Genomic DNA, 21,064 nt, shown 5'->3' on the forward strand with positions numbered 1-21,064 from the left:
CTTTGTTTTGAGAAGAGAACCATTTACACACATAGTCTGCAGTTTATCCCCCAAAAAATATGACAAGTCAGCAAACCTTATCGACTAGCTCAAGAACTCAAAGAAAAAGAATGTAAGCCAATTTGTGGTGAGCTGGCAAGAGGAAAAATAAGAAGCAAAGCTGTTCAGATTAAAAACATGAGACATCTTTTTCTTTTGCCAAGTGAACTGAGTCCATACTTACAGGACAAACTTCTATGCATTAGCCCTCCAGGGCTCAAGTCTGCCTCCTTTTTATCCACTCTTGGTTTTAAAATAGCGTCACTTCAGATTTGCACCAGAGCTAAGGATAATGGAATCAGGCCAGCTCAGTTTCAGTTGAACATAAACCAGCTCTGATGACTTCAAGGAAACTGAACATTACAACAATCAGATATCCAGAAAGGAGGAATTTAGTGTTGCTCCAAGTCCTGGGAGACAGTCTCAGCTGCGTGCAAAATCTGTTCTGCCAGAATGATGAGGACCTCAGGAACCTTGTAGTAGCTACCTGCACCTCAAGCCCAGGGGGCATACAATCCATCGGGTGATTTCTGCCTCAAGAACAACAGCCGTAAAAGACTCTTCCATCTGCTGGAAGGCAAGGGCAGCCCTGAAGTTGCTTCCTCCAGCAAACCAGGGGGAAGATTTTCCCCTCAACAGGTACTTATTATTCCCTATTTCCAACACAGCTCCCTTAACGTAGCCTCCTTTCCCTCACCCTCAGTGTGTCAAGCCCCAAAATAAATGGGAGAATTTGCTCCTCAGCAACAATTCTGCAAGTGGCAACGTAAACCAGATGCCAAGCAGTAAGAAGCCAGACTAAAATGTTCCATTAAAAACCTTACTCTCCCAAAGATAACAAATACGTGTTTTGCACTTTTCACCACTCACACTTGAGGAGACTTACCAACAAGGGCAAGCACCACGTACTTCACGTAGCAAAGAGAGAAATCTGGTCCACGCACATACTGTGTAGAGGAAGTGAGGCCACGCTCAAGCAAGTGCCACCTGAGGCTGATACAGCCACATGTTGCAGTGCAGCATCCTGCAACAACACCAGATCAGATCTCAAACAGAGCACAGCCACATCACCCGAACACTGCACCTGAACTAACAAACTCTGTCCCTCAGCATAGAAAATTAAGCTGGCCCTGATGGTGTGCCGAAACAACTGCACTGTTTCTGGCTCCAAGACTGGCTTGTCTTTCTCTACACCGTACTCCATTACACTCTTGCACTAGAAATATCATGAACAGTACACAGACTTGCCCCAAAATGATAAAAGTGGTCCAGCCTAGAATACAGTTCAAGCACCCTAACTCTGCTCATCTGAAACATTTATATACTTGGCCATGCTAGCTGCTGGCACAATCCTTCACCATTTTTGCCTGTAGGATGCCAGATCACACCAGCTTTAGACCCATGCAGGGTCTTGAACAGGAAGAAAAATTGAAGGTGAACATGCTGTGCTGACTGACCTGGGCATCTGAGCTACTGGGCTGCTTCTGCTTGCACACTTTTCTTTCTGCGAGAGAGTTTAACACTTGGATCTTCTCTTCCATGCCTCAAAAGAGCATGGATGGGATTTTCAAAAACATTCAGTACTGGCTTCCTCATGAAGTCAATGCTACAACTCCCTGCAATTTTAGCAGGAACAGCAGGGCAAAGCAAGAGTTACGAAACCTGAAGTTAAATCCTTTCTGGGGTTTTCCCAGAAAATACTGGGAAATAAAACAGAAATTTCCTCTTTTATCTGTTCTCATTTTAACTCTCTTCTCTGTCCAGCGTAGATGGGGGTTGGGAGGTAGGCAGGACTTACATAAGGAACAATAAGCAAGAGCTGTTTTAGAGTGAAATGAGTCCTTCTGAATGCAAACTGCTGCTCTACTCGAGCACCCTTCCTGTCCTATTTGGTCTTCTCTCTTAAGCGTCTGCCACCACAGAGATGTTCGTCAAAGAGCACAACACACAGTCATCGTAAGTGACTGATCATTTGCTCTCAGTGAAGGATTCAGGTTAAATCAAAGCCAGCTGCTTTAGAGAGAGGCAGGCAGCTAAAAAGAAGTTAAACAAAATAATAATAAAAAATGCAATCTAAAACCTACATACATAGGAAATCTACTCTTGTATTTCAAATAAATAACTCTAAGGTATTTAAGCCTCATGCACAGAAAATAATTTGGTAACTTTTTTTTTTTTTAAGTCATCCTCTTGCATTGTTGTTCTGCCCTAATAACTCTGAAATGTGCTACTCATCTCTCCCAGTTAAATATCCTGTTTCACAAGCCCACTCCTAGATATCTGAAACTGCACAGCATTTCTATCTAGCTTTAGGCATCTAGCATTCCAAAGAATTAATATTTAAACTTATTACAAAGGAATGGGGATTGCGTTAAGCATGTAGTATTTAGCAAAACTTTCATATTAATAAACTGGTGTGTTGCTTGTTTGGAGCACATTTATCATTCTTTAAACTCAAAAAAAGATTATGCTCCAAAACTGACACATGTATCTATTTTCCTTTTAATACAACCAAGACTTAGATAGGATTATAGAGTGGAAGCTATCAAATTACAATTTTTATAATAAGCTTAAAATTACATTATCTTTCTTTGCCTAAGGGATTGTTGACTTCAGTATTTAAGTGACTTAACCACAGCAAATTGTGAAAAAGCAGTGAATCACAGCACTTATTTTAAATAATCCTAGACCCTCTACCTCTTCTTGGGAAGTGCCTCATGTTAACATTTTTATACATATTATTGCTCTTACATCTCTTGATTGTAGATAAATGAGTAAAAAACCCTAATCTGTTACAAGACACCACTAATTGGTTTTTTTCCTCTTATATTAGCCTTTGATTTACACCTCAGATACGCTCTCTGAAGCCAGCACGTGTAATTTATTTACAGCATTGGAAGGCAGGCAAAATACATCATCTACTGTTATACAACCTTCTACTAGGTATTAAAATACCAGGCCCCTGGAGACACACTTCATATAGTTCAGCAAGTTCCAAAATAAACCAAACCACCAACCCCTTAAGCACTTAAAACAACAATAGAGATCTGTATTAAAAAGTTAGTTTTACAGTATTTGATGATGTCGCCTTAGTGTCATTTTTCCCCCTGGCTAAATATGCAAAAAAACACACAAGAATGTATTTGCTTTCCCCTCATTCTAAAACAACTGACAACTCTATAGCTCTCACAAAGCCCTCTTCTTATCACACACATAAATGCCAGAATTAAATGCAGTTTAAGATGTTTTGCATTCATTTAACCCTTAGAATAAATTTGATCGGGTAGATTCAATTACAGTGCTCCTTACCAACCCACTATGCAAAATAATTACATATACATTCAGACATAATGACAGAAAAGTCAGACATAACTATTAGATTTAAACCAATACAATTGCTTAAAAAAAAAAAAAAGATAGAGCTCAAGCACTTTGTGACTATTTGACTGAGTTCAACCTTGTAATTCCCAAATGCTCAACACCTTAAATAACCTAAAACACAGAATTTGGATCTATTTCCTATTGCAGCTTTGGCAATGTCTCATCTGTTTTTCATGTAGTCTCCTTTCAACAAATAATCTAATCATTAACAATCATTTAATATATCCAAACTAACAACCGTAATTAAAAAAAAAAAAAAAAAGAAAGAAGAAAAAGAAATCCTTGTTCCAGGTTACTAGTGAAGCGCAGATTCTGAGAACAGAAAGTTCCAGGTTCCAACTGAGATTTCACATACTGGGTGCCAGAAATGTAATAGGAGGGGAAGGAAAAAGGGAATTCTTTGCCTCTATTCTTCAAAGCCTGTGCAGAAAGGTAGTACTGCAGTAGTCTGAACTGATACTTATCTGAATGGAAGAACAGGCCCTTGCTTTTTTTACATGCCCCATTTAAACGCAATAAAACGGCATGAGTGATTTTAACTGGTCGTTCTGTCTATGTCACTGTAACGCTCCCTGCTCTCAGGAGAGGGTAACAGCTGTGCCATATTCAGAAACACATACTTTTGCTATTGTTTGCACATTTGTAGGGCAAGATTACACTGTACCACAGTTAGTGAGCACTGCCCTTGCTTTGGAACCCTGTATTCTTTGAGTTACATCAGTGTGCTGGGAAACAACGTTTGGTGGCTGAGAAAAAAAAGCAAACAAAAACAACAGTCTATTAAAAGCAGTTTCATGCGCTGTGAAATGATTACTAGATTGCATGCCTTGTTCAAGCCTGTTGACATATAATGATACAAACCTGGAGTACAAAACAGAGCAGTTTACATCTATATTCCCTCTCCAATTACCCTGCCATCGACATCTTCAACAGTTCTAAAATCACTAAACAGCAGAGGTTCACATTTCTAGAATAATGGTAATCATGGTACTGAACATGGAAATTATATTCACAGTACTACAAATTTCTCTTCATAGTCCACACGTTATTCCAATTCCTAGCTTACAAATGCATTTACTACAAGCTTGTTATTTTTTCTACAAGCTTTTCCCTGTACACAGGATAAAGAACTTCTGTAATATTAGGATTGAAATACTGACCCAAGTGGCAAGACTCCTACTAATATTAATTGTTTAGAGTAAAATTTCGTCCCTCCTATTCAACAGACTGAGCATCTTTGCTCACTGAAAGTGAAAACCCAACCAACCTTGTTGCAATAAAGTACAGAAGCGACTCCCAGAAGACACTCACATTACATGTAGTAGTTTTACTAAATAGAATCTTGAAGCACTTCCAGAATATAATCTCAAATCTACTAAAAATCCTCAGCATACACTTTAACAGCTTCTATGTATACAGGATTGAACTCTAACATACAAATAATCCTTTAGATATAGTTGAATACATAATTTAGAATCTTCTAAGTCCAAAGTATTTGTAGTTGATGAGACCACTGACAGGAACACAGCAATGCACACACTTAAGTACTTGCAAGATACAGATTTTAAACTTTTTCTTACTATAAAAGAAGAAAGAAAAAGATATTTTTCTTCTCATTCCATTTAGCAGAGTATATAATAATCCCCCTTTTCTTTTCATTCCATGCGTTAATGTGACATTTTAAAGCCAGAGCAAGTAATTTCTTATTTTTTACTTCTATTCCTTCAAGTAAAACTCAAGAAGTTACAAAATCTCTTCCACAGATAAGACTTATTTCCTGTAATCTGACATTATTTGGTATTCCATATAATTCTACACAATATTAAGATAGATACAATATTTATTCTCTTCCTTTTTTCCAATAGCTGTATTTTTTTCTTGAAGCAGAATGGGGTTTTTTGCTTTTACTTTACAAGTACTGAATGCCCTTATATGACAGATCCATCATTAGATCTTCTGGTGTATTTACTAAATATTCTCTACTATCAATCCCTAAATAACAAATAATTTAATTATTAGATACAATTAAACCTCTTTTAAATTAAATCCATGAAAGGGTCATCTTCAATTCAGTGACTCTGATTTTGCAACATAAATCATTAGAAAAACTTCCTTCAGCAGTAAGTAACCAAAAGTTATTTTCCTATTCAAGACAAGTAAGCATTTTAGCAAGTTCAAGGGAGGAGGGGACAGTCACAGTTTATCCCAAATGACTTTATGCACACATTCTCCAGTCTGCAGGTTCTTCTCCTTTCTCCCCTTACCAAAAAAAAAAAAAAAAACCAGACCATGAAATAAGAAGGAGTTCTGTAATGGCAAGTTCTGTTCAAATAAACCTTTAAATTTCTTTTTGTAGTGGAGAGTTCAAATGCAGCAAGCCAGAGAACTACAGTGAAAAGAAGAAAAATTTATTAAATAAAAATTTATTAAATAGGTCTATATAAAATTGAGAGAGTTTAGAGATCATCATAGCAGCGAGCCCATTCCCTGTCTCTTTATCAGTCCATATAATATTTATCAGCTTGAGGCAGTTCCATTTGCTCCAGTGGGATAATTCAGGTGAACACAGACAAGGTGTATGAAAGAAAATGGCAGAATCAGGCCCAAGACCAGTCAATACTCCTAATAAGTCATAGAACCAAAACATATGCTTTTGCTTAAGATCTCAACAGTATAAGCTGCTACTTATGCAAAGACTGTCCTGCTAACCAAAGGAACAGTCACGAGGGGTTGCAATGGCAAGATTTAACCCTCCTTCTCAACAGCAAAAGAAAATTAATACATTTCAATACATTGGTTGTATGTTTGCCAAAAGCAGCTACAGCTTAAAAAAAAAAAACAACACACACACAAAAAAACCCAACCCACCTTCTCCTTGTCTGAATAAAAAAATACACTCAACAAGGAAACATCCAACTACTGCAACCCGAACAGCTTATTGTTTTCCTCACTGTAAGTTAATATCTGAAGTGGTTACTGCAAAGGTCTGGGCCATTTGGATGATTTCCCAGTGGCACAACGAACAGGATAAATCTCGTCATTTCTACTGAGTCATGAATTAGGTACACTGAACGAAACTGGAAAAGAATGAAAAGGAGAAGTGTTTCCTGGTAACAACCATAATCAATGTCATTAAAAAACTGAGATATTTGACAACTTTATAGATTACTCTTTTGTCACCACTAAAGCTTTCTTTCCCAGAAGTTTCTTTCCTGTTGACAATAATTATTTTGCCCTGTGTTACTTTCAAAACGGTAATACCGTAGCATGAAATTCAATGAAAGAACCAAAACCACAGAATCCCAGGAAAACATTGTAAAATGGACTTCATACCTTATGGTACAGTTATTCTATGCTGAGCAGATCACAAATGCCTCTAAAAAGCCCTGTCTGGGTGCAAATACTCTGCCTTGTGACACACAGGGAAATCAATGATCAAGAAAAGTGTGGTGTGTATCACAGCCAATCATACCAGAAGGGGGAGGCTGGGTGAAAACGGGGTGTTTATTTCAAACGGCTCCCAAACAGAACAAAACATGAAGCACAATTCCAAAATTCTGATATTTTTGGTAAACAACCAACAGCTCCATCCTGCAAAGTTTAGACCCAAATGATCTGATTCCCAGAAGCAAACCTCACCACCGCCCCTCACGTTTTTGTTGGGCTGTTCATGTAAAAAGACTTGCTCAGGCACGGAAGCATTTTGCAGGATCATAACTTAAGCACTGTGAAGCAGCAGAGTAACACCGCAGACACATTACAACAGCAGGATGCTTTTTCCCCATTGTGATTACTTCAAAGCTGCCTTTTTTATTAGTAGGGTAGTGTATCATTTTGATTCATTCTTTTTTGAAAAAAATCCAAAAATGTAAAGGCATGTTTAAAAAATATATATATATTTTTTTTTTACAGGCAACTATAAAAATTGATTTTGTTCTTGTTAAAGAGGGTCTTTTACTCTCCCTACTTGCAGCTTTCAACTGTGGATAAACCAAAACCAGGAGGCACATTCTGTAATCTAACCCAGATTGCAGAGGGAATTACTGGGTACATGGTACTCTGGGACTGGAGAGCAGGAGACGCACAGCGCGATGATCTAAAATCAAGCTGTCATCAGTTTCCTTCCCAAAACCTTTTACTGGGTAAATATGAATATTTCCCTCATTCCCACTTCTTAGCTATATCTTGTTATATCACATCCACATACAGCCGTTCCTCGTCCTTTGCTTTATCTTCCTGAGAGAACCAGGGTTGTTGGGAGATCGTTTATACCACTCCTTGAAAGATCGGCAGCTTTCCTGTCTGCAGCATAGCTCACTTCAGATACACAGAGCTCTGATTTTACAGTTAGATCACACTGAGCAATTGAGTGACTTCTGTTATTTCTGTGGAACTGGCTCAGAAGTGTAGGGTGCTGAGCAGGGGCTGGCAGCTTGCAGTATTCAGTGGGAGAACTCCAAAATGCCCAAGTGGACATTAAGGCACTTGCTGACACCATACAGGTCAGAAGGAGCAGCACAGCCCACACATTTTAAAGCAGACTCTAGCCCAAAATTCTACTTTCCCTAACTTCTCCTGAAAATATCTTCACGGAAAAAAAACAAAAACAAAAAATCCACCCAAAAAACCCCAGTGCTGCCGTCTTTGGAAAAATCCAACATTGTCCATCAAATCACCATGCTCAGTAAATGCACCCTATCCTGCCCATGGATACCTCCTACTTACTCCCATGACTCAAGTCACCCATACGCTGAAGCGACCACAAGGTAACACCCTGGACAGAAAATACATTAAACAAAAAACAGCAACAAAACTTAAAACACCCCAGTAGTGAAATCAATCAGTCAGGAAAGATGAATTAGCAACCCTCTCCCATGCCCACCTACATCTACTATAAAAGTCCCAAGTGAACGGAAATTACATTTTTATTCTTTCCCTCCTTACACCCCTGCCCTCTGCAGCACCCACAAGAGGAATATGCATGAAAAGAGGACTAAGTAGCTCAAAGGCAAAAAGAAGGGGGAAAAAAAAAAAAGGAAAGTGCTTCAACATTCTGCTTGGGTAGGGCAATGCTCGGGTAGGATTTTAAGCTGGTACGAGCCCTAGTCAAGTGGCACCAACCTCACTCGTGAGACCACAAGTGACTTGAACATCTCATGAGTCCCTTCTACAGGCAGCAGTCACAGCAGCACAGCGGTACTAGAGCTCGTAGCTGTCCCTTCGTACTTCGTGAATCCTCCTTCTCCCCCCTCCAAACCTGGTTCTGTGTAACGGACCTTCGTTTCTTGCCAAACATTAACAACCCTTTTTTTTTTTTTTTTAAATCAGGAGACGAGAATTGCAGTATTAACAAACAGAAAAATAAAAAAGGTAATTTATAACCTGCTGCTCCACTCTGTCTGTATTCACTGGTGATGAACAAACACATCCTACAGTTTGCAGGACAGACCTCGCACAGATTGAGGTGTTCATTAACATAACTTCATGGCAATGAAAGGTGCCATCACCCTAGGTAACAAGCTCACAAAAGAAAATGTTACTAGTCCAAGGGCACGCAGACTACTTTTATTTTTCAAAAGAACGGACAGAAAGGGATGCACTGAAAAAATCCTAGTGGAAACTGTCTTACACCAACAAGATAACAGCATGTACATCTCTAAAACAGAGAATGGGAAAGGACCAAGAAGAAAAAAAGCAAATTACCTTTTTAACGTTACAGAAAACATTGCTTTAGTATTAATAACCTGAGGTGCACATATCTCTCTGCAAGGAGCTTTGTAGCATAAAGTAATGCTTGAATTCCTTCTGATCCCATCCAGTGATACCTTAGAGGAATTATTTTAAAACTAAATTTTGATTAACAAATTCCAGTTCAGTTAACAAGTTCTAGCTCAAAAGGGTAACTAACAGATTTTAGCGGGCAATTCCTAACCTAACTTCAGTGCCACTTTGTTAACAATGGAGAGATGAAAATTGGGCATTTGTTAACTAGCAGAATTTGCCCTTATACCATGCCTTTCAGGCACCACGAATCCCGAGTCCGAGGATTCACTGCCTGGATCCAGCATTTGTAACACCTCCTTGAAATACAAACTATAAATCCAAGCAACCGTGGTGAAACTGCTGAATAAGAACTAGGCATTTATTGTGTCAGGCGTACTCACAAACAAACACCCCACACGCACACTCGGGCGCAGGACAGACTAACCCAGTGTTCAGCACCATCCTCAAAACAACCACCTCTGAGAAGCGACCAAACCAAGCAGCAGTCACTCAGGAGAGCTGACGAAGACGCTAATCTCAGGATTTCTTAAAGAATATTGAGAAACGCTCTGCTGCCTATCAGCAAAAAACAGTATGGTTTATCCTGCGCCTCCAAGGTGCACAGAAAAAAAAAAGTTTTAAAGCTTGCAGCTTAATAAACAAGTTAGAAAATACACTAAAGTCTAAAAAGAAGGGGGAAAAGACCCACAAAAAAAAAAAGGAGCTTGATGCACATTTTTGTTTGGGTGGTAGATATTTTTGTTTGGGTGGTAGTGTTCAGTTCATGCATTTTTAAACTCACCCTTCACGCTTTGATGTTTCTGCTGCTGGAAATAATCTTTGGAGCCTCTAGCGCATCGCAGCTCCTGCGCCCTCGGCAGAATTGGGATCCTCTCGAATATGCTGGGTCTTTTGGGGACGAAATCTAGCAGAGGCGCTGACATGTCAGGGGGGCTCTGCTGAGGCTCCGTGTGGTCACTGCCGTTGCTGACAGTTATTTTAAAGGACATCTGAGGATTCAAGAGAGCTTTACCACTGCTGGGACGGGTCACCCGCGGCAGTTCCTTCAGAGGCGCTCCCTGGCATTCATCGGTCACCTCGAAGCGAGCCGGCCCGGCGCTGGCTTTCTGACCGCCTGCGAGCTCACAGTGCATGTCCGTGTCCGGCTGCTGCCAGGGCCCTCGCCGCTCTCCTGCACCGAGCGGCACACGGGGTGTCAGCGCCGGCGGCCGCCTCAGCCCCGCCGCCTCAGTCCCGCGCCGGCGGCCGCCTCAGCCCCGCCGCCTCAGCCCCGCGCCGGCGGCCGCCTCAGCCCCGCCGCGCGCGCCGCCAACGGCCGTTAACCGCCGCCCGTGCGGCGGGAGGCAGCCCACAGCCGGCCGCGGGGAGCGTAACGCGCCCGCGGCCCCGCTCGCTCGCTCTCTCACGCACACCGGCCGCAGGGGAAAGAAACGGGGGAGCTCAGACCTCGGCGGCGGCTCGCCTGTGAGGGACGGGGAGGCTGGCGCCGCGCGTCCGCTTTCCTCCCTCTCCAGGCAACACCGCCGGGCTTTTCGTAACCGCTCCGGGGAAGGCGAGACCGGCCGGGAGTGGAGGGGGGCCCGGCACACGGCCGGGGTTGTGTCGAGGCCGGTGCCTTTCAGCTGAGGCATCCAAACAGCGGCCACCCAGGCAACAGCGGACGCGGCGGCAGCGCACGCAACGCCGCAGGGCGTGTTTGCCAACGCCAAGCGTTCACGCCGCGCTCACCGCGGCCCCCGGGTCACCGGCCCCGGCAACACGCCGAGACGTGCGTGCGTGAGGGAGGGAGGGACAGAGGGAGAGAGGGAGAGCCCGCCTGGGCGCGGGCAGCGCCTCGGCGCGGCGGTGACAGCCGCGCCCCCGCGCTCTTACCTGGGAGGGGCCGCCCGGGGGGACGCGCTGCCCGCCGGCTCCCGCCGCCCCCGCGGCCCGTCCTGCCGCCACCGCCGCGCCGGGCTCATGGGCTCAGCCCCGCTCCCCCGCCGCAGGGCCGGCTGCCTGAGTGAAGGCGGCCCGGGCCATTACCCTGGCGCGGCGGCAGGGCCAGCCCTTCGCTCGGGCCAGTCGGGGCGGGCAGGGGGAGGGCTGTGCCGCCGGGGCCGCCCCTCGGGGCTTTGACAGCGGCGCGGCGGGGAGCGGGGTCCGCCCGGGGCCCGACCCGGCCCGGCCGCCCCTCACGGCCTCGCCCCGCCGGAGAAGGGGAAAGAGCCGGGGACCCCGCACTTCGCCGCGGCCGTCGGGAGAGGCTCAACACCTCCCAGCGCCCCGAGCCTCCTCAGAGGGCCCACACCTTCCCGGTGCCCGCCCCGGCGGTGAGGGGTCCCCGTGGTCCGTGTTTTCCCCTCACACCCACTGCCGAGGGCCTGGTCTCTTCCCCTTTGCCCGCGGGCCTCGAGTGTCCCCCGCGCCTGTCCCCAGGCAACCCGCTCAGGCGTCTGGCTGCCTTCGCACCAGGCACACAACAGGTGGGAACCATGGGATGCCCGCAAACCACCCAGCCACTGAACAGTCGGCAGCGCCCTATAAACAACTTCTGTGCAAAAGCCACAGCAACTGCACTGTGTCACGGAGGAGCAGCGGCAGAAAGCAAAAGCCTTGCCAACAGCCTGGGCCCGGGAAGGAGGAGAGGCGTCAGAAGTGGGTACAACCTGGCCAAGACATCTCAATGACGCAGTTTCGGGTGCATTCAGCGTATACAGCAGCCGTGTGTTGTTCCATTCCTGTCCTACAGGTGCCTGGAGCTGGCCCACTCCATTAGAGAAAATTAAACTAGCTCAGAGCAAGCAGCACAGAGCAGTGACATTTGTGCTGGCTCCTCCTGGGCCAGCTCGGGTCTGGAAGCAATCTAGCTGGGTGTATTAGCTTGGGCCTGGTTCCAAGCAAACACAGGCTGAGCTACGATGCGCAGCTTTGCACCAGCAAGATTTACCAGCCCACTCTTTGCTGGCTCGGGGATGTCTGCACACTGCTGCCCAGCATGCTGCTGTCAGCACAGGTGTGGGACAGCAGGTCTGCGATACACCAGGACAGCTCAAAGATAGGAGTGACTCGGACCCACCCCTGATTTACACCCGTGTAAATCAAACAGACGTCTGGTTGGAAACCGTGCCTGTTCACATCAAACCTAAAGGAGAGGCTTGGGAGATTTAGCACAAGGAGGAGGGACAGCTACTGAACTGGCGTCTTGCTACACCCCTCCTGAGGAACATCCCGCAGCTAGACGACAGAGACCTTCATCTTCTTGCAGCACAGATGCTGCACAGAGTGCCTCGCTCACAGTTTTATCCATCCCCTTAATAACATATGCCACCCTGCAGAGTAAAAGAGTGGTCCACATGGGAGGGCATGACTTTTTCTTGGCAAATGCTAGGAATGTTGTGGATTTGGTGGGAAGGAGGCGACTCTCCTTAAAAGACACGAGATCTGGAGATGGAACAAGCAGTTGTGGGAGCAATGTGCCTCTCCCCTTCCTGCCTGGTGTGGATGCCCTGAGGTCTACAAAAGAAGGAGCTTGCCAGCCTTTATCCTAAACGAGGGCAGTAATAGGTTCTTTTTCTTCTGTAAGGCCACGTCTTAAATTGCCAGAAGTCAATAGCTCTCTGTCAAATGTGGTTGAAAATCGGTAAATGTCCTCAGAATATGTTAGTGGGAGCAAGACACTAGAAAAAGGGAGAAATCCCCACCTTACCTCTATAGGAAACAAAACTAAGTATCAACTAGCTGGCACAAACACTGAATTTTAATGGTGACATCCTGGGGATTTATAAAAACAAAGTAAAAATTCTCAGCGTACGTTGTCCCTCTGTGTGGCTGTTCTCTACAGCTACACAACACCTCTCAGTGCTCTGCTAACCTACATCCTTCCCCCAGTCTCATCGGTCTGTGGGGCTCTCAGGACCCAGCTGCTCTTTCTCTTCGATTTGGAAATGCTAAAGGCACCTGGCAGTGCTACCAGAAAAAGTAATTATTTAAGACACAAATACACTGTGGTAACAGTCTAAACCCCAGTGATGTGAAGAGGCAGTAAAATTTACTGAGGGAAATATTATTCCAGAACGCAGCGTAACCAGGGTAATCCCGCTGCTTCCAGCGCAGGAAAAAACTAGTGTTTAGGGGGATCCTGAACATGGCCTCAGCTTGTGCAAATTATTACACCTATATTGATACACACTGCCTGAATATCTAAAATAGAGGGGTTTTCCTAGAAAACAGGTAGTTTGGGACATACTGTATAACTTCCTAGAGGGATTTTTCTTTCATGGTTAGGGATCTTCCCACAGCAAGCAGGCAAAAGGACTGACTTCAGCACCTCGACTGCTCTCACCTCGTTAACCCACATCATTCTGAATTCCCTACCTCAGGCCACGCGTGTCCTGCTCCGAACCGCTGTTTAATTCTATTTATTTTTCTCACCATTATCCAGAATATTCTGCAAAATACCGGCAGGTGCCGCCACTCGCTTAGCAATAGCCCAGAGCTGGGCTGCTCTGCAGGCAGGAGGGACACAGAGCCTCCTCCATGCTCTGGGCACCCTCTGAGCAGGGGAAAAAAAAGCCTTTTTCACCCAGGTGGCCAGGAAGGCTTCGGACTGAAGCACATCACAGCTCTAAGCTTCAACAGGTACCCACATTCCTTCAAGCCCAGTAGGAAATGAGGCCCCATGGACTCACACCTTCTCTCACGCCACTATTTCCTCAGTTTCAAGCGAGACATTTGGCAGCTGCCCTGTCTTTGATGGGACTATCCCGCTGGGGATGCTCATCCCTGGGCCTGAGCAAAGGAAGCAGGTGGTGGATGGACATCCTCCTCCAGACCTAGCTGTGCCTGATAAAGACTTGACACCTAGAGCGCTTCCAAAGCAATGACTTGACTCCTCGGCAAGTTCACAGACGTGGGAGGAACAAGTGCTGGGAGGAGCCTCCCTGCTGAATTAGAAGATGCTTCATATGTTTCAGTTCTGGAACAAAGGCCAAGCAAGTGTAATCGTGGCTGCTAAGACTGTTTTATGCCCTGGGTCACCATGACTTTGCTGTATGCACAAGCTGTGCAGCAAATACTGATTCACCCAATGTTGTCACTACATCCATGAGCTAGATCGATGTCTCCCCTCCTTGCGTCCTTGTGTAAACTAGTCATTGGCCTCTCTTCCCATGACAGCAATACTCTCCCTTTAATAGAACAGGGGGGAGATTTCTCCATATTATCCTTCTTGTTCAACATTCCTGGTTGCTGAGGGCTGTGGTCATGGGTCATAGCATGACCCACAGCTAGCCCAGTTGCCTCTTCCCTCTGTTAATGAAGTCACCATCACCAAAGCAGACCTTCCAGTTGAGGCAGATAGGACATCCTCAGTCCCTGAAGCTAGTCCCTGGGAGTTGCTTCATTTCAAGTCAGATGTGAAAGGTGAGGTTGCATTTGGGATAAAAAATGTACAGAGGAATGCAACTGCTTGCCTGAATATCCTCTCCCTAGGTCAAGTGGGTAGGACACAGGTGATAAGTAACCACAGACTTGCCCATCTGCCCATTCACTCCTAGTTGGTCACCAAAGAAAGAGAAAACATACAGTAGCCTAAGGCTAGCTCAGGCTGGGGTGAAATCTTACAGCAACTAAGAAAAACCCAGGACACAGACAATTGCTGGTGCAACGGTGCTGGTTATGCCAATTGGCGTCCTTGTAGCCAGACGGCGCTGAAACACCAGCAAGTTCCCTGCCCTTGTGGTTCTGGGCATTGGTGGTGGTAGGACAAGGCTGCGACACCAAAACCAGCTCCTGGACCATGTTAGCCACAGAAACTAAGCAGTCCTGCATCACCACAGCACAGCTCGCACAACTGCACCCTGAGCACGTACAAGGCCACATCACACCGGGCCCAACTCAAAGCTTACACAGAGCAGTGAGGAGGAAAAAAAAGTTTAAACAAGTTTGATACTTCAGTTTCTCCCTGCTGATACCCAAAATCCAGTCATTGTCACGACAGTGGTTTTCTCAGCGTCTACAGGTGCTTTTGCAGACATGCAGCCTCTTTGCTCCAGACAGCATGAGCCCCTGTGGTCACAGCTGCACAAGCAGGGGCACAGCTATGCTGGCTTGAGATTATGCTGCCTGGGAGCTGAATACACGAGGACAATGAGAGATCATCTGTAAAAGGGGAGGGAAACAAGGAAGAGGGAAAGGACATTACGTGAAGGGGACCCCAGTTCACCAAATTCAGTCTTCAAAGTGTGCTCTTTACCTTTGTCAGGAACGGCTGTAATTGGCCTCAGCATTATGGCTGGTCACAAACCAGATCTTCGAGAAAGTCGTAGAAGCTGAAAAGTCCAGTTCCCTGAGCAGTTCTTCTGTGGGAGGAGAGGAATGAGGCAGAACGGATACAGGTAAGGTGAGCTGCGCAAGCAAACAAGGAGACTTGAAGTATTAATCTCTAGTTCACATACTGAAATCCCTGCTTCCACTCCAGCAGGCCACAAAATTAAATTTCAAAAGGACACAATTGAAATTGTGAGGCCTTTGTGTAACTGTTGCAGTATAGACAGAGGTGGGACGTGTTGCCGTAAGCATTCTGTTAATATAGGGCAAAACAAGCTCTCTGGTGGGAGAAATAACTAACTTTGTTATAAATAACCTGGTTGCAAATGAGCTGTCGATTCACACACAGCAGTTTATTTACAAAGGCATGCCAAGTCCAGACTTGTTTTTGTTTTAATTTACTGCACCACAGATAGTAAAAAAGAAACAACCAAATAAAAACTGAGCCAACGGGATTGTCTCTGTAAGTATGCCTGTTTCTTAGAGATTGCCCATATCCCTTTAAGGCAGCACAAAGCCCCTCTTTATAGTGGTTTTAAAATGACCTCCTAAATTAAGACAGCAGGGTCAAACTGACCACACATTATCTAGTGATGTACTCAACTATTGCCTCATAACTTACAGATTTGTTTATAGCTCTTGTAGTTAGAAAAAAGAAATTCCTCAGATCACTGTGACTTATCTACTAAAAACAAGTCTCTTTTCAATAGCTAGCATATTTTGGATAAATCATACGGTAATCTTGAATCCACCTTTGTCTTGCAGAGACTGCAAGAAATGACCAGCATCTCCAAAAGCCACTGTAACACTACAGATCTCTCCCTCCCTCCTGCCTCCCCAGTTAATTGGCAGATCATTCTAGAGGACTTTGAGGAAAAAACCTCTAAAGAAGGATTCGACTAGCCTCCATTCAGGACATGGTTGTTTACACCTGCAGTTAGCTTCCTCAAACATTCATCTGTATGATTTCTCTGCATCAGTCCATAAATAGATTCATCTCTCACACCATGCATACACAACACAGGTAGTAAAATAAACTTACGTCATAAACAAACAAACAAACAAAAAACCAGGACAGCACAGCTTAAGAATGTTCAGCTTGTAAAATCCAATCCTCAGCATTGGGACATGCCAAGACTAGAATTACTGGTACAACCTCAATTCACGCCTACTATAAATGAGTTATAGTACTGGCTTTATAACATGGCCCCACAGTCATTTTGCCTGGGGATCCATATATTCAGTGCACTGAAGATAGTGATTGCTGAACGAGCAGCTAGTCGCTCTTCTGTTCTCTCTTTATTGGCATAGTGTCTGGACCACACATTGAATATATTTACTGCACATCAGCCAAGCCCTCTGCAGAATACAGAATTATTCATTTTCTCCAGGGCATTTCTTTGGTCTCCATCACTGCAGCAGCCTACCGATTTGCAAACACATATTTACTTATTATCATTGGAGGTGAGGGAGGGTGAGGTTAGACTAAGCCCCATTTGCAACGGAGCCCCAGAAGCCAAAAGCTTCAGTTTGAGTGCTAAACTTGTGACAAAGACTGACTGCTTCCCCCACCCCTTGCTGCAGGTTATTTAGCATTTCCCATCATTGTATATGGTATAGCACATTTCCAGTTTCATCAGTTAAACTCAACCTTTGGTGTCCCAAACAGAGCATGCAAAAACTAGGAGTCTTGCAAAGAGTGGCCACCCATGAAGAGTTGAAGTGCTGCACAGGATCTCTGTGATAAAGGCAAGGACAAACCATTTCTCCCTGGCAGTGTTCAGCTTGCACTATGAGGCTGGGCTTTCTTTTCCTACAACACTCTTTGTGGTTGCTGATAAATCCTTCCCCAGACCCGGCTGCCAGGGTCTGCAAAGGCAACAGCTCCCTTGGCACCTAACTTTGAGCTGCAGCCCTGTGCTCAACCCAAAACTTTGTACCACCACAGGTCCACAGCCTGGTCCTTCCCCAAACCTGCTTTGAGCAGTGACCTCTGCTGGTAAACAGACAGGGAACCCAGCGGTTTACAAAGCTGGTGCCCCATCTACCTGGTCCTCAAAGCTTACCCTGAAGGTAGTCACCCAACATCTCTCAGGATCTGAAACAACTTAACATTAGTACGCCCATAACTGGAGCTTGCTAAGCAAGAGCAGAGAATGATGCTTACACATAACCTATAACAATCTTTGACTCACAAGCAGCTATATAATCCCACTCCCAGTTCCTTCAAAATTCACTCCAGGGTTCTCGCCATACCTTTTCAGACAACATACAGTTAAATGCAACAGTCTGCCCCAGCATTGTTGTTTTAGTAGTCAGATTTAAAAGTTGAGTTATTCAAGAAGCAAAAGGCAAAGCCTGTACTTTTGGTGTGTTTTGGGCAGGGGAGGAGCTCACTATTCACTCTGCACTTGGTTCCTTTGATGACTCTGTGAGCACATATATGTGCTTCTTAGGCCACAGCTTTCTCAGAAATTCTTCCTACTTCTGGAACTGACTCTTTAAGGGGATTAAAAAAAAAGAAAAAAAAGAGATAACTCCTATGCCATCACCACCTATTAGAAGAATCAGCTAGCGTATCCAGCAGGCCACACAGGGAACTATTCCCCCTTGAATTTGTGTTTTGCTCTCATGGCAGGCTCCAGAGACACCATGTTCATTTATCTCCTGACTGACAAGCTCTACTGTAGTCCCAAGATTTTTGCAAGGGCAGAAAGGTGAGGTGTCTCTAATTCATTGTCTTCTGAAATCAGAGTAGAATGTAGGTTTTGCACTCTCTCAGAGCCTGTTTTCTCAGACACAAGGGAGCTGTGCAGTTTGTTTATACTACAGGTTTGTCCAAAGCTGATATGCCTGATGCAATTCTCTACCATGAGTCTGCAGCAAGGGAAAACAACATTCTCATGTGAGAACATCCCCTTACAACACAAGAACTTGGCAAACCACACTCCAGGTACACCCGCGGCACTGAAGTGCATTTATTTCACATAGCAAATATGTTAAGACAGTACTGGTGATGGAAAATATCAAGACCCCAGGGGGAGGAGGGTGTGTGGGTACTGGGGAGGGTCCTCAGCTTGCAGCATCTGTGATGATTCCACCCAGACCTTCATCTTTTTGTTGCACTTTGTAGAAAGGTGGTGATGGGAGTGGTGGGAGCACAGCTGCCATCAGTGCGTGAAGCCCTACAGCTATCAAATGGCTGCATGAAAATGCAAAGCACTGCAAGCTGCCACCACTCATGCCCGGGGGAAAGGGGACAGCACTACACGTGGCAAGAAGCACCTCCACAAGCTGCAGGTGCTCCTAGGGTCACCTCATATGGCTTCACACACACATACACCCAATTCCCCGAAAGCATCCGGCCTTCCCCCCCCGGCAGAGCATCAGATCGCTCAGATGGCCAGTTTGAGTAGCTGGGAGGAGGTCTGGTAAGCACACAGCCCACAGACTGCACGACTTGCCTGTGACTGAACAGGTACCAGCAAATTCATCAACAAGGGGCTGATAGTTGCAGATGGATGCATCTGCAGGGGTGCTTGCCTTGCCCTCGGAGCCATGCGTGTATCTCACTAAGTGGGAAAATGGCTGCTCAAGGCCTTAAGACACCGAGCGCGGTAAATCAATACAGCCTCTGTTCAAAGTAAGCAGCAACAGAATCAAAACCTCTTCATTTCAAGAGTGCATTTAGGCCCTGAGCCGCGATTGGCATCGAGACAATTCTCCAAAGTGGCAAAGTGCTCCTGTTGAGCGAGCAAGTCCTGCCTGGCTCCCTCAGACAGCAGTGTACAATTGTTTCAAGGACTAGGGCCACCACATTTGTTCACCCACACTCTGAATTTTCCAAGTTATATCTCAGAAAATGCAGCAGGATAGGGTTTTTTTATATTTGTAAGAGCCTGCTTAAGAGCTAAAGCCTCGATTTCATTACTCCATTCTAAGAGGAAAACAGATCTGAACAATCAACAGCATACCTCTCTGCAGCTGCAGTGGAAATAATTTCAGATGCTCTTGACTACAGCTAACCTGTAGGGAGAGGCAGGTAGTTCACAGGGTTACCAGAATAGCAATCAAACCAGAATAGCTATCAGTTTCACTTGTGCATTTGGTATCCAATCCAGCAAGAAGATGCAGCTCAGCTTTGAGATGATTAAACAGATGAGAAATATTATCAGGCTTGAGGGATCCAATTTAGCTGCAGTTACATAGAAACCAACTGTAAAAAGGCTTTTTTTCCTCATTACCCAGAATGCAGAAACAAATTTGAGAGACTCTTCCCATAACTCACAGAGGCTTCACAGACTATTTTTATGTTAAGACAGAAGTATATAAAAGGACTTGCAACACCAGCACAGTTTGCCAGAGGAATATAATTATTCCCAAAGCCAAAACTAGAATAAGATGTTATCCCTGATCGAGTTGTGTAAGCCAGTTACTGCATCTTCAGAGGGCACCCAACATACACTTTATATTCTTGTACACTTAATTCATGAACATGAGATACTGTTAAAGGTGCACTTTTAAGTAAAGGCTTAAAAAAAAAAAGTCTTTAAAAATTGGAGCTTTTAAAGAAACCACAAAGCAATCAGCTTTTGAAAGCTCTTCTGTCACACATGGAGAATGCCATGAATCACATGCACATTAGCATATGTCATGTGCAAATCTCTGCTGCAACACAAGGAGGACAGACCTCAAGCACTTTGGCATCAAAAAGAAGCCTACATTTTAAGCCTGCTGCTGACAGCCGTAACACTGTTAATTACAACTTACAGCTTATAGTTGTGGGAGTGTTGCAGAAAATACCAGAGCAATAAAAAAAAACCACCCAAAATTTTCTGCACCTGTTTAAATGCAGATTCTTTGGGCTTAAATTTGGGGGTTTTTTGGTTTAAATTTGAAACATTTGGCTGAAGTATTTGGGTCAACAGTTACACCCGAGGTACTAGCTAAAGCACCATTTTAACTCCAGGTGCACATCGCAATACCAGAAAATAAGCAAATCAAATTTATTAAATACGTAAGGCAGGCAAGAGGCTTTGACATAATAGTCAAACCTGCGGTGAAAGTTAAGCTTGGGGAAGATTTTAAAGACTTTGTGTGCTTAACCTTTAAATACAATGAAAAGCAGTCCATCACCTTACGGCATTTGCTGTAAGCCACCTCAACACAAAAGGAACAATATAGTTCTGATATCCACTATCACATCTAACACATGGAGTGTCTGCGTTACAAGAAAAGTACGCATCTCCGTACTGAGGAAAGCAATATGCAGGTCTCATTGCAGATTTGTTTTGTTCTTTTACCCAAACCTTACAGGCTCCCTAAAGAATTATTACTATACAACCACTCGCTATCAGCTGATCATTTCATCACACCAACATAACTGACACTGTGGCCGTCTTCAGATCTTAGGTCCTCTAGCAAAAAAAACACAACCAAAACCCCATAGGACTAGCAGCACTGAAGAGGAGGGAAGGAAAATTATCCCAATTTTGTTTCCCCTTATCACACTAAATTCATTTGCAAGACCATTCAGCTTACTTTTATCTCA

The 21,064-nt window shown here is 44.7% G+C and overlaps 1 protein-coding gene across 5 annotated transcripts in view; it reads right to left on the reverse strand.

Annotated features, from left to right (window-relative positions):
• The window catches only part of GLIS1 (GLIS family zinc finger 1), a 205,492-nt gene extending 194,240 nt beyond the window's left edge, over positions 1-11,252 (reverse strand). For 2 of the 5 annotated variants that reach the window (XM_075508795.1, XM_075508794.1), the window contains exons 1-2: positions 10,468-10,999; positions 9,986-10,416 (exon numbers count right to left, since the gene is read on the reverse strand). In XM_075508795.1, the coding sequence (XP_075364910.1) occupies positions 9,986-10,416; positions 10,468-10,835 (799 nt within the window). In that variant the 5' untranslated portion in view covers positions 10,836-10,999. Of the gene's footprint in view, positions 1-9,985; positions 10,417-10,467; positions 11,002-11,076 lie in introns of those variants that run through there. The other 3 variants (XM_075508797.1, XM_075508796.1, XM_075508798.1) reach the window with 3 other exon arrangements.
• Between the last annotated feature and the right edge of the window lie 9,812 nt (positions 11,253-21,064).

The sequence above is a fragment of the Mycteria americana genome, chromosome 7 (assembly GCF_035582795.1).
Source record: "Mycteria americana isolate JAX WOST 10 ecotype Jacksonville Zoo and Gardens chromosome 7, USCA_MyAme_1.0, whole genome shotgun sequence".
Taxonomy (NCBI): domain Eukaryota; kingdom Metazoa; phylum Chordata; class Aves; order Ciconiiformes; family Ciconiidae; genus Mycteria; species Mycteria americana.